We start from the raw sequence: 13512 nt of genomic DNA, 5'->3' as shown, positions 1-13512 counted from the left end.
AATTAACAGACTTGACCAATTTTGTTATCACAACCAAGCCTAGACAACCAATTAAATAATGAAAGTTAAGCAAGTAATCAAATAAATACATCACTAATGAAAGTATGACACCTGGTCCCTAATATTAATAAATTTGTTCTCCATAATTGTGACATTAAGTTTATCGCCAAATCTATGCAATGCACGTATCTTTCCCAGTCATATCGTCCCTAAAAATATTTTCTGTCTGATTAGATGCTAGAAATATTGTAACAAGGAATCGAGACATTTCTAGTCCTCCTTGGCAGCCAATTATGACTATTAGTGAAAAGAGTTAGTAACGTATAGATGATGTCCCATTTGAACATACAACTTTGCTCCATATATGTTAAACAGTTGGACCTTTATAAGAAAACGTGGACCGCAATAATTATAACCTAGGAAATTTAGGCCTGGATATTTAACAATATAATTATTAAAAAGATGATAAGGTTCAAATAGGGACATGGGTAGATGGTTGACTGGGTAGAGTGCAACAAAGAAACAATGAAAAGATAGGGAAAAAAATAGTGCGTCACATTAGTGTAAAGATCCGATGATTTATGGTGTCAAGAAATAAGAGTGGAAACATGAACTTATAAATGGACAAATTAATGTTAGTTTATATATCTATATAAAAGTACATTCATATATGTGAAAGATAAACTAATGGTTGTATATATCTATGAAACTATTGCACGACACTCGTTTACTCGCTTATATATTCAGTTTAAATGGGTCAGATAAAATTCCGATACTAAATTGGTAAAAAAGTTAACGTGTAATGCTCGTTAATATATCATATTGTCCCGTTATACGATTCATTAAATATTGAGAAAATACCATTAAAAACCTAGTTGCAAATTACATTTGTCACTAAAAACCAAGTTACAACTTTCAGCTGTCAGTTATAAAGCATAATGATTTATATTGTTTAGTTTGGTAACTTTGAATTTCAATTTGCTTTAATATTTTATAGTACGACTTAGAATTTGTAATTGACATTTTTACATTGTGGGCTGACAAGTTATTTTTTTTATGTAAAGAAGGTTAACGGATACCAGGTACATGATGTATTTTTTGATAATATGGGCTAAAGGATCAGGTTAATGCATTTTTTTAAGATTAGCGCACACATTCATACTTGTACTTGTTTCCATTACTACTTATATCGTGAAAGAGTTAGATGTGGCCTACGGTAATTTGATACGAGATTTCAATTAATAGACAAAAACGTACTTGATTGTATAAGACATAGGCCCTAGAAATCAATTTTTTTTTTTTTTTAAGAAACCAATCGTTGTGTTTGCTCTCCTTGTTGCTTGAGAGTAATGAAAAGGGGCGTCATGGTTGACCTTCGAGCAGCGACTCTAATGCTTAAGTTAATGTGAAGTGTGTGGTGTATGAGAGGATATTACTTATAAGGTGTGAGAATGCAGTGTAGAGAGCAGTAAGATATGATGGGAGATAGGGTTTTTCATTTAAAAAGTCATTACTTGTCTTCTAAGGAAAATTAGCATGAAAAAGAGCCCATATAGAAGACATATTAAGGAGTAACGACTAAGGGGGTGAGCTGGTTTTTTTTTTTTTTTTTTTTTTTTTTTTTTTTTTTTTAAGTGAATAGTTCGAAACAAGCTTAAACAAGTACATAGAAAGAGAATAAAGCGTCTCTTGCACATTATGAAGAAATCAGTGTGTGGGCATAAATGTGCGGTTCGTTGACTTTGTTGTGGTCTTGTTCAGTTTGCATGTACCAAAAATAGAGTCTTGTTTTGGTAGCAAAGATAATATTTTGAACACCAAAAAAGAGACATGTCGTTTCACATTGATACCGGCCGGTTGACATGTCGAATTGTGAAGTGTTCATATCACTTCAAGAATGGTCGTGTCCTTCGGTGAACGATAATGTCATTTGAGTATCCAAATGTCCTTGTTTATGAAGAGAGTTGCGACTTTGTGTCATTTTATTCACGCAAATAAATTATATCTTATATAAACCAAAGTAGTGATCGTAACTTTCAACTCATCAATTCTACAATAACTCCCTCATCGTATTCTCTTACACTTAAAATCCAAGGAAAATTATGTTCACTTAATTTCCAAGTTTTACTTGTATCTTGATGCAGTATAAAGTCAAGGCTTGTTGTATTACATTCAAATCCAGAAAACATCTCGATGAATCAAACAACAGAGCAAGTAAAACATTCTACGTGTGCTAAACCCTTTCAGTTCATCCATGTTTATTTATTTATTTATTAATTTTTTAGTAACATCCATGTTTATTTAACTTCGAAGAATTTTTTTAACAAATTACAAGAAATTTACATATTTCCATAATTTCTAGGCACAATAACTTACACAATTTGTTGTTGTTAACATTATATATCTTCTACACTATTATTCATTTCCGTTTTTATTTCCCTTCAAATTATTATTTTCCTTTCACTAAAATCCAAATTTCATTCATAGTTATATAAAAAAAAAACTAAAAAAAAAACTGGAATCCATTGTGTACGAAACTACGAACCAAGTGGCATGCATGCAAGTTCGCCCACGTTGAAAAATCATTAAATTTGACTACTGCATTCTCACCCAATTGGAATAGATTGTAGTTGATCTTGTGGTCATAAATTATTAGCCATGGGATTTAGTCTTTTAGACATAGAATATACAAAGATACAGAAGCCGAAAAAGATCTCTCTCTCTCTCTCTCTCAATTTAGGCTTGTTAAATTAGCCGATTTTATTACGTATACATATTTAGTATTTGTTTACAATTAAAATAATTCTTTTGATTTTATTATAGTCGACATGTACGTGTGTCATGACATGAGGATTCAAGTATTTACACACACATCCATAAGTGACACCTTTCTGTCAAATCACCTTCAATGTTTCAAGGGTTTGAAAAGTCATTTGTAGTCGCAGTCTCACAGAATCAGATAGTCCTACGCTACACATATGGTACACTCAATATTTTCCAATACAATAATTGAAAGGATTTGATTATGCATATATAATCGAAGATGCAAATGACAGTTTATCACCCATAATTAGTAGTAAATTAATTAAATTGAATACGTATGCGTACCACATGTTTGTTCATTTTATGCCTTGTTATAGCATAATTTCTCTGTTATAATATGTGTGTATGTGTACTATATGTATATATACATATATATTAAAGAATAAAAGTAGTCTAATTAAATAAGAGCAGAATGTAGTGTAACCTTATCTAACTAAATCTATTTTTTATTTTTTTTGAAAAGTAATTCAATCTAATTTTATGTCTTTTCCTTTTTTATTCATGACTTCCATGTCCAACCTTTACAAAAATAGCAGTGTGTGTGGTCCTCTATATATAATATCAATTTCGCCCTATAGGGAAGAATAAAAAAATAGTACCATGGGCAGACGGTAGATTTGTATTGAATCAGGATTCAGGACAAGAATTGGGTGATTAATAAAATAATTTTAAATTAAATTCGTGAAACTTAACTTTTTGTCAAACAATTGACTATACTGTCTAATTAATAAAATTGTATTTAATTAAAGAAGTTATGAGCTTCGCTTTCGCCTACACAAAACTTTATAGGATTGGTGATTCAATTTCTGCGTCTGAGTTTGTTTGTCTGTACTTTGTATCAAAGATTCAAAGCCTAAACTTTCTTTCTTCCTTTTTTTTTTCTTTTTTTTTTTTGGCAGAAGAGAACCAAAGTGATCAATAGGCATTGGGCTAAAGATGAACAAATTTTTCTTTAGCCAGATACTACCCAACTACAAAGGACAAACTTTACAACACTGAGAAGACGATTTATAATTTTGTATATCTTTTCTGTGCTTTTGGAGCTCAAAAGCACAAATCTTTAACCATGGTGTCAAATTATACACTTGTTTTATTCCTTGTCGCAATGAGCTCTTCTTTGCTTATGGGTTTCGCTGATCCAAAATTGCCTCAACATGAAGGTAAGAGCTCTTTTTTTTTTTTTTTCCTTGCTGAGACTTTGAACTTTGAAGTGACATGGTGTTTCATTTACAATTTCCTGAGCGACTAAAAAGAAAATGGGATTTTTTTTTTCGGAGCTTATAAATGTTTCAAAAGTCCAATTCTGCAAGTACTCAAACAGGTTGCTTTAAAGGGGTTGTTAGTTGAAGCTTTGAAGTGGCGATTTAGATCCGTGAAAACACGTTCAAATATGATTAAACGTTAACCAACCTTTCCAAAGATTTGCAATTTAGCTTGTCTAGAAGAAACACAATGACAATTATAATGATTTTTATTCATTATTATTGTTTTTAGTTGATGCACTTGAACTAATGGCAAGCACAATGGGCTCAAAATATTGGAAGTTCAATGGAGAGTCTTGCGAAATCGAAATGGTGGGAATGACTATAAACCCGCCTCAAGGATCCGAGGCTGAAATCGACTGTGATTGCAGCTTCGAGAACGACACTGTGTGTCATGTCGTAAGAATGTAATAACTCCATTTTTTTATTCAATAAATAATAATAATATCAATCTGCTACTGAAAGCTTGTGACCTCTTTAATTCCCAAGTATTCATATCTAATGCGAGGTTTCTGATATTTGTGACACAGAGCTCTCAAGGGTCATAGTCTACCGGGCACGCTCCCGCCTCAGCTCGTTAAACTTCCGTACCTCAGAGAAGTGTAAAGATCACACGACTCGAGATATTTCGGTTTTGTAGCTTTTTTTTAATACCCATGTTTTAAGCAATCTACGCGTTTCTTTTTTCCTTTCCCTGTTTGCTCAGTGATTTTGTTCTTAACAATCTCAAGGGAACAATACCGCATGAATGGGGATCGTTGCAATTGACTAAAATGTAAGTTTCTTGTTTGTTTCCGTACGTTAAGTGTTTGATTCAATATTTGTTCTTTGGTACGAATGAAATGAACTACAATGCCATGCAGATCTCTCCTTGTTAATCGCTTGTCGGGGAAAATTCCAAAAGTGTTGGCCAACATTACCACTCTCACGTACCTGTAAAGTTCTGAAGCTTTTGACTCAGTTTTTTATTTTCATTTTCGTGTATATATATATATATATATATATGCAAATATTCTTATGTTATTTTCTTTTCGATAATTAATCAGTACCCTAGAGGCAAATGAATTCTCTGGCGAAATTCCTCCAGAGCTTGGGAGATTACCCAACCTTCAAACCTTGTAAGTTGTTATCGATTTTTTTTTTTTAATTTTATTTTGAAGAATGAAACTAAATAGCTCAGTTATTGTTGGTTTTGTAATTGTAGAATGTTGTCGTCCAATCAATTGACTGGAAGATTGCCAATGACATTAGCTGCACTGAATCTGACAGATTTGTAAGTATTCATTATATCGGGCTCTCTAAATACCATTATCCTGAATTGGTTTTAAACTCTGAGCGCATTTTTTTTTGTGTGAATGCAGTAGAATAAACGATAATAACTTCCGTGGAAGGTTCCCCGAATTCATACAGAACTGGAAAGAGCTTGAAAGATTGTAAGATCTTAGTTTCTCATACAATCATTTCAGCTGCCAAAAAAGCTTATTTTTCAAGGAATCTATGCGATGATGCTTATTTGTAGTCACTCTTTTCATTTCGTTGAAGAGAATTTCACGCGAGTGGATTAAAAGGACCAATTCCGTTGAACATATCCCTGTTGACCAAATTGAAAAGATTGTGAGTAAAAGTTTCTTCGCTCCAACTTCTAGACTGCACCATTTTATATTCTTTACAGCCTGTTTTATCATTTGGGTTCAATAGTTGTTCGCGTTTTTATTTATTTATGTCTCTAGGCGGATTAGCGATATGCAAGGACCAGAGCAGAACTTTCCGGTGTTGAAGAACATGGGAGGCATTGAATTTCTGTATGTTAATCTCTCGTATACAAAAATCGTGCTCTCTTTCGTTTCTTGTTTATGTTAATGCAACTCTGTTTTACATGTTAGGGTCCTGAGGAACTGCAACATTTCTGGAGAGATACCTTCGTATATGTGGACCTCGAAAAGCCTAACCGCAATGTAAGCAAAGTTTCTGCTATTTTATTTATTTATTTACGTCACGGGATACAAATTATGATAAATTTTACGTTGATTGATGTTGTGTGTGCACAACAATTTGGCAGTGATTTAAGTTTTAACAAATTAGTCGGGGAAATTCCGGAGACGATAAACTTTGAGCGTTTGCGACTCCTGTAAGTGTTTCATTGTTTATTTCTCTGTCCTTACATTTACTAAATATATATATATATATATATATATATATATATTAATAAATAAATAAAAAACTATTTGTTTGTCTGTCTGTCAGGTTTTTAACTGGAAATTTGCTAAGTGGAAACATTCCGAATTCGATCTTAATGGGCGGGACCAGTGTGTATGTTTCTCATCTCAAACTCTGATTTTTAGTTTTACTTGCTGCATAATTGTTAAGAATCTCGAACGTTGTGTTGATGGAAAATATTCAAAATTAATTATAAAGTATAGATTCGCAGGGCTTTCACCATAATCCCTCCTATTCTGTTCCATGCAGTGATCTATCGTACAACAACTTTACAGCGCAAGAGCCTGGTCAACCTACTTGTGGAGAGAGAATGTTAGTCATAATCTATTGGACAATATGTGTGTGTGTATATATATATATATATATATATATATATCAGTGCTATTTCAAGTGATAACTCGTATATATGTTTGTTCTCTCAGGAATATGAATCTGAATCTGTTTCGTAGCTCTTTGATGAATAATAACTCGTAAGTTTCTATCGAAATCATTCTTTCACTGTTTGATTGTCAAATACCTATAAACTCGCCTCTTAGGGTACCAAGTTTATTAACATATATCTATTGAATTTTCTCACTCTTATCTCAGACGAGGTCTTCCATGCATGAAGAGTTTTAAATGCCCACGATGTGAGGAAAACTCGAATTTTTATTTACTATGACTTGATCCAAATATAGCACTTCCTTGAGTAATTTCACGGTGTGTTATTATTTCAAGGCAGATTCGAGTTGTTGGAGCATCAACTGCGGCGGAACCGATATTACGATCAAGGAAAACGGCACGGTGATCAAGTATGAAGGAGACGGAAATGTTGATGGTGGCACCGCAAAATTTTACTTAAATGAAGAGAGCTTTTGGGGGTTAAGTAGCTCCGGGGATTTCATGGACGACTTCGATTTCCAGAACACCCGTTACATCGTACACCTGCCATCTTCGAACCTGACCGAGCTGTATAAAACCGCCCGTGTCACTCCGATATCGCTCACTTACTTTCATCGCTGTTTGGAAAACGGGGTCTATTCGCTAAACCTCCACTTTGCTGAGATACAGTTCACAAACGATGAAACATATAGTAGTCTCGGGAAGCGTTTTTTCGACATCTACGTTCAGGTGTGAATTTTGAGTGAAGGAAAATTTAATGCACAGCTTTTGAGAGATTGTTCAAGGGCTTGTTTTGTTGCAGGAAAGATTGGTACTGAAGGACTTCAATATCGAAGACGTGGCGGGAATGGCTGAGAAGCCTGTGGTTATACCTGTACAAAGCGTCAACGTGACGAATCATGAATTGGAGATCAGATTGTATTTTGCGGGCAAAGGGACGACGAGGATCCCCAAAAGAGGAGTATATGGGCCTCTTATATCGGCTATTTCTTTGATCTCGGGTAAGTGGGTTCTGCGAGTATGCCATCTTAGAAAAAGAATTAGCTTGGTGTGACTATTTGTGCCTTGTTTAGCAAGCTTTGATTTTTCTATTTCCTTTCTTCCTTGGCAGATTCGAAGAGTTGCTCTTACAATGTAAAAAAGAAAACAAATCATATCATCGTCGGTGCCGTAGTTGGAGGGCTTTGCCTATTCTTTCTCATATTTGGAATCCTTTTATGGAAAAAAGGCTGCTTCTGCTTCCAAAGAAGAAGCGGAAAGAGAGAAGGTGCATAGATATAATTTGTTAGATTAATATATATTTTTTCTTTCTTTTTAGATTGTTGAATCAATATAACACAACCCTTTTACTTTTTCCGTTTGTGACAACTTCAATAATTTCCAAAGGGCTTGAATCGCAAGCGGGAACTTTTACCCTTAAGCAAATAAAAGATGCCACGGACGACTTTGATGAAGATAATAAGATCGGAGAAGGTGGTTTTGGACCTGTGTACAAGGTATATATAAAATAAATAAAAAATAAATGGTTATGCATTAGTTTTTTTGGCATGTAATTAATGACCACAAATGATTTGATTGCAGGGTAAATTACCTGATGGGACTGTCATAGCCGTAAAGCAGCTCTCGTCAAAATCGAAACAGGGAAACCGAGAATTCTTGAACGAAATCGGGATGATCTCTTGTCTTCAGCATCCGAACCTCGTGAAGCTTCACGGATTCTGCATCGAATCGGATCAGATGATGGTGGTTTACGAGTACTTGGAAAACAACAGCCTGGCACGCGCTTTGTTTGGTATATGAAGTGATTTATTATATTCGTATCTCGGCGATTAGGCCAAGTCGGGTTTCGAGGTTTGACGTTATTTGTATAGGTCCAAGAAGCGAGGTGAGATTGGATTGGGCAACAAGGCATAAGATCTGCGTCGGGATAGCGAGAGGTTTGGCTTTCCTTCACGAAGAGTCGATACTCAAGATCGTCCACAGAGACATCAAGGCCACCAATGTGCTACTCGATGCGGATTTGAATCCCAAGATATCGGATTTCGGATTGGCTAGGCTTGACGAAGAGGAAAAGACTCATGTCACCACCCGAATCGCCGGGACGATGTCAGTCTTTCTTATTTCGTCTGTTGCTATCTTTAAAACGCTCAAATTAATATTGGATTCTTATGATAATGTTTGGATTTGCAGCGGATATATGGCACCGGAATATGCATTGTGGGGACACCTCACACACAAAGCCGATGTTTACAGTTTCGGGGTCGTGGCCTTGGAGCTCGTGAGCGGGAAGAACAACAATAACTATCTTCCAAGAGACGATTTCGTCTGTCTTTTAGATTGGGTAAGTCCCCTAGTTACTTGTTTAGTTCGTTAGGGTTTTTATTAACGGTATCATGGGTTTTAAAATTATGCAATATTATTATTATGAATTTATATTAATTAATTAAGCCATCAGGGTTTTAAAAGCATGTAATTAGGTTTATGGCTTTTTGTCAGTAAAAATCTTTGGCATATATAAGAGATCTTAAGTTTAATGCGAGAAGTAACGAATAATGAATCAGAAAAGGTGTGGTCTTTTCCTCAAAAGAGGGGAGACTAAGCTTTGTGAAAGACTGGCAAAGCTACTGTTTCGAGATCGAATCCTGGGTTGTAACAGCCTTTTTTACCATTGCTATATTTCGGTGACATAGACGAGATTTTTTTTTTTTTTTTTTATAATTTCGTTCTTTATCGCAGGCTTGTCAGTTACAAAAAAGCGGAAATTTCATGGATCTCGTTGATGAGAATCTAGGGTCCAAAGTGGATAGGAAACAAGCGGAGATTATGATAAAAGTGTCGCTAATGTGCACGAGCGCGTCCGCTTCTCACCGCCCGCTAATGTCCGAAGTGGTTGCGATGCTCGAAGAACGAACGCCCATTCCCGAACTGGCCGCGGAGCAAAATGCGTACAGTGAAGATTTGAGATTCAAGGCGATGAGAGACCTCCATGAGCAGAGGAAGAACGAAAGCTCCAGCGCGAGCCATACGCGGAACTCGACCGGGTTTCAAACGTCTTCCTCGTCCTACGAGATCAAGCGTCAGTCAGAAATTAATTAGCTGCGCTGAGAGTCCAATTCATTTCTGTGCACAGTAATATTGATTATAATCATTTTGCATAATACTTCCTAGTTATTTATTATTTGTACATGTATGAGGCTCTAGTTGCAAATCATATGATTGCAAACGAACTGTAAAATATAGCTGTGATTCAAATATTCCAAGTTTTGGACTAGTGTGTGAATACGCAAATTATATCAGAAAGTGAGTTTCAACTTTCAACTTATTACCTAGTTGACAACACGACTATATTTTACACCGCACAAAAAAAAGATAGAAACCATCAGAGAAGCTCTTAAGATACAAATATAACGAGATTTTACAGACTACACACTAATGAATCTTGAAGCTCAAAACATTAGTAGCCGCATCAGAAAATCGGTTTTTGTTTTTTTGGGAAATTAATCTGGGTCTTGTTACCATAATAAGATACAAAACATGATGAACAAAATTTGAATTGTTTATCGGTGCACCCAATCAATAATTTACAGTTCTTCTCTTAACATCTCAACCAAGGGCTGCTAATATTACAAAGTCCATCTGTGCTGATCTCTCATTGTACCATCTTTCTTTCCCTTGTCGTACAAGTAATACTACTCTTGTCGTTGCTTGAGTTTCTTTTTCCGCGGTTTTTCTCCAGATTCAGCCAGATATGCTTCGGCGTCGATGTTCTCGGCCAACTTTTTCTTCCCAAACTCTTTCGTCTTTTTCTGAAACAGACAACAAAAAATCTTAACGAAAAGCTAAACAAGGTAAACAGTACATGGAGAAAACAAAATCAATTGAAAGAATATCGACATCGAAGTACCTTCAAAGACTCGGTCAACGAAGACATATCGTTCACTTCATCCTTAGAAGTGACATCCTGCTTTGAAGACTCCTGAAGATAAACAAAGAATTATACAAGGTCCTATGATGTAAAATGTGTGTATTACTATTTAACCACCGCCGACAAAATATGGGCCGAGCTTGAATTTAATACCTCGGGAGGAATATAAGCAGAATCCCGTTTTCTTTTGTTCTCGGCATTCTTCTCTGCTTGCTTCTCTTGCTTTTCCTGCCACTTCTTCGCTGATTTCGTTTTGTCATTCAAGAAGTACTCTCCGCTTTCCAGTTGCAAATCAATCTGTATCAATACATAGCCACACCATCAAAGCCAACACAATTTGAAAGAGTCATTGCTATATAAGTGCAACAAGAAGTCAACACAAAGTGGTTGATCAAATGTTATGTCATTATAAAATACAACTTAAAACAAGTAATAGTAGCTCACCTTGCTAGGAGGTTGAGGAGGAGGAAATGGTGTGTAAGGCTTCTTCTCTTTGCTCTCGACTTTCTTTTGCGGGACATTTTTCCTGAGGAAAAAACAAATAAAGCAAACATTTCAAGATCCATAAGGCTGAAAGTGACGAGAATAAAGCCAAATTCATCACAATCACAGAGATTAAGAAAATATCGTACTTCTTGAACTTTGGGAGAAACCTATCCCAACTTTCTTGTGCAAGAGCAGGATCTTTTTCAAGCTCTTTCCTCATCATCAGAATCTGCCATGAAAAAAAAGGTCAGGTTAAGCCTTTCAGAGCAAAAGAAAAAAAAAATTAAGCACAAAATGATTCGAGACATTAATGAATGAATGAATAAATAACAAAGATTTGTGACCTTGATATGATATACGGGATGCATCTTATTCTGCATACAGTCTTCAATTATCCTCCTAATCAGCTTTAAGCCTTTGAAGGGACCCATTGCTGCGACAGTGCTTCCCTATCATCATATAGAAGCACAATAACCAAACATTATATTATTAATTCCATTCTTCTCCAATAATACGAGGGACATATCAAAATCCGGGGTAGAAATAATTACTTGAACCAGAATATAGCATCCAGTCAGAATTTCAAGTGCCTGCAACCAAACATAATTGAGTGTTAGCCATATCTACGATCATGAAACGAGATATTGGCTAAAAGCATTGTATCTGAACAGCTATTATCCACCTTCAGAGTAGAGGAATTGGGACCTATCAGATGTTGCCTTCGTTTCACAAACCGTTCCTGTTTACATACCCACCAGAAGTTAGCAAATGTTTCAAGCCACGCAAATCAATCTGACTTTTGAGAAAGAAGTGAAACATGACACGTGTTCATGACGGATTTTTTTTTTTTCTTTCTCGGAGATGCAAAGCAAACTAATTTTAAACTACTGAGTCCTAATCATCACGCAAGACAGATTTTGATCCAAAGGCGTATATAATCCCTAGCTAACAAGTTTATCTAAAAGTCAACATATATTCCGATGGTCGATTTCAACGTATTGATTTAGACGAGCACGTACTCTGTTGCGGACAAAGCTCGCGATCTTGATGATATCACATTGCACTTCATCATCCAGTATCTTCAATGCCTGCATCAACAAGTTGTAAACTAAATAAATAAATAAAATCCACAAACAGACTCTTCGAATAGCAAGCTCAACACGATCGTCGTACCTGCGGAGCTGGGACACTTCTGGACAAAAGCTTGATAAGATCTCTAGCCTTAATTATGATATAAGGGTCACGAGTCTTCAACGTAGTCGAAACCTTCATCGACCCTACAGTCTGAGCACGAACAAGAAGGAAACACAAATTAAGACGAAAGCCTCAATCTTTACGCTCGGCCGAGACAGACCTAACTAGCATACCAGATCAATCTCGCCCAAAATGCCGTATTCCTTGAGCGCGGACTTGACTCTGGGCCAAACCTCTTTCAGATAGGTTTCTAAATGATAACAGAGATAAGTGAGCGAAACAGAGAGGATTGATGAAATAAAGAGGCGCGACAGAGAGACAGAAGAGAGTGTGACCTCTGTACGTAGGGAAGAGAGTGGCGAAAGAAGAGACAGCGACCATTCCCTTTTCGTTCCAAGAGGGGTCGAACTTCTCGACCTTCCATCGGTCGATGTTGGGGTCATCGTCCCAAGGCTTAGGCTTGTCGTGCTTTCCCTTGTGCTTCTTCTTCCTCGCCAAGTCCGAGCCTCCATTGTGGTCGTCTTCCATTCTCAACCGGCGAAGAGAAAGGGATTTTCGATTTTAGGGTTTTAGAGTGGATTTTTCAGTCTTATGTCTAGTTATCTGGTGCGGGCATTCCCACTTGTTCTCTTTTTTTTTTTCTTTTTTTTTTTTTTTTTTTTTTTTTTTTTTTGTATTGTCGTCGCTTTTCGTATGGTGTCTTCTTTTTGGTGTCGTTCTTCTCATTCACACCCGGTTGTGTTTTTTTTTTTTTTTTTTTTTGAAATTACCACATTCTACTTTGGGAGTGTACACAAATTATATTTTGCAAAAAAAAAAAAAAAAGTACATGTCACGTCACGCTGGCAATCTTATAAAATTTATGTTTATTTAAATTTATATATTTAATTTAAGAGCATTGCTACAACGAACGACCCACTCACGTTTTGACATGTGGCAGTGCTGCCACGTGTCAAAACGTGAGTGGGTCGTTCGTTGTCGTGACCCGTGTCACATATAATTTCCGTTAATTTAACCATCACATTTCATATCTCAACTCATCCATGTTTGACAAGTCATTATATTTCAAATGCATGCAGTGAACGTTTAAAAGTCTCGATATATATATATATATATATATATATATGTAATTATGTATATTGGTTTTTTGTTGTAAAAGTAATAATTTTGATACTGTGCTAACTTTGAAGTTTGAACACGACCAAAGTCCATTCCGTACAAAAT

At 35.8% G+C, this 13512-nt stretch overlaps 2 protein-coding genes across 2 annotated transcripts; one reads left to right on the top strand and one right to left on the bottom strand.

The window, feature by feature from the left end:
* The first annotated feature begins 3567 nt into the window (after positions 1-3567).
* RKF1 (receptor-like kinase in flowers 1) lies at positions 3568-9955 on the top strand. Its single transcript, XM_089625726.1, has 25 exons — positions 3568-3617; positions 3723-3983; positions 4318-4492; positions 4616-4687; positions 4792-4860; positions 4949-5020; positions 5132-5203; positions 5290-5358; positions 5447-5518; positions 5628-5699; positions 5816-5887; positions 5969-6040; positions 6145-6213; positions 6330-6395; positions 6552-6614; positions 6725-6772; positions 6891-6931; positions 7024-7412; positions 7486-7684; positions 7795-7950; positions 8070-8179; positions 8265-8475; positions 8555-8789; positions 8874-9024; positions 9420-9955. Exons 2-25 carry the CDS (start codon positions 3890-3892, stop codon positions 9777-9779), a joined length of 3009 nt encoding a protein of 1002 aa, XP_089481852.1. The 5' UTR covers positions 3568-3617; positions 3723-3889; the 3' UTR covers positions 9780-9955.
* Positions 9956-10047: 92 nt separating this feature from the next.
* Positions 10048-12885, bottom strand: LOC149386519 (RNA-binding KH domain-containing protein). Its single transcript, XM_089625727.1, has 12 exons — positions 12624-12885; positions 12462-12538; positions 12268-12378; positions 12114-12182; positions 11777-11833; positions 11646-11684; positions 11439-11543; positions 11241-11323; positions 11053-11134; positions 10762-10905; positions 10588-10659; positions 10048-10489 (listed from the first exon to the last, which is right to left on the bottom strand). Exons 1-12 carry the CDS (start codon positions 12814-12816, stop codon positions 10373-10375), a joined length of 1149 nt encoding a protein of 382 aa, XP_089481853.1. The 5' UTR covers positions 12817-12885; the 3' UTR covers positions 10048-10372.
* Between the last annotated feature and the right edge of the window lie 627 nt (positions 12886-13512).

The sequence above is a fragment of the Urtica dioica genome, chromosome 9, assembly GCF_054948205.1.
Source record: "Urtica dioica subsp. dioica isolate 48M chromosome 9, U.dioica_male_clone48M_v1_H2, whole genome shotgun sequence".
In the NCBI taxonomy this organism is placed as follows: domain Eukaryota; kingdom Viridiplantae; phylum Streptophyta; class Magnoliopsida; order Rosales; family Urticaceae; genus Urtica; species Urtica dioica.
Note: the sequence above shows the minus strand (reverse complement) of the source record. Positions and strands in the feature narration are given on the sequence as shown.

Bases quoted from the DNA above. Each gene is read 5' to 3' on its own strand.
- LOC149386519 (XM_089625727.1), bottom strand. From the start codon at position 12,816: ATGGAAGACGACCACAATGGAGGCTCGGACTTGGCGAGGAAGAAGAAG. The intron at 11,834-12,113 runs GTACGTGCTCGT...GTATGTAAACAG, and splicing joins CGAGCTTTGTCCGCAACAGA to GAACGGTTTGTGAAACGAAG. The intron at 10,490-10,587 runs GTACTTCGATGT...TGTCTGTTTCAG, and splicing joins CGTTGACCGAGTCTTTGAAG to AAAAAGACGAAAGAGTTTGG.
- RKF1 (XM_089625726.1), top strand. From the start codon at position 3,890: ATGGTGTCAAATTATACACTTGTTTTATTCCTTGTCGCAATGAGCTCT. The intron at 5,519-5,627 runs GTAAGATCTTAG...ATTTCGTTGAAG, and splicing joins TGGAAAGAGCTTGAAAGATT to AGAATTTCACGCGAGTGGAT. The intron at 9,025-9,419 runs GTAAGTCCCCTA...TCTTTATCGCAG, and splicing joins TCGTCTGTCTTTTAGATTGG to GCTTGTCAGTTACAAAAAAG.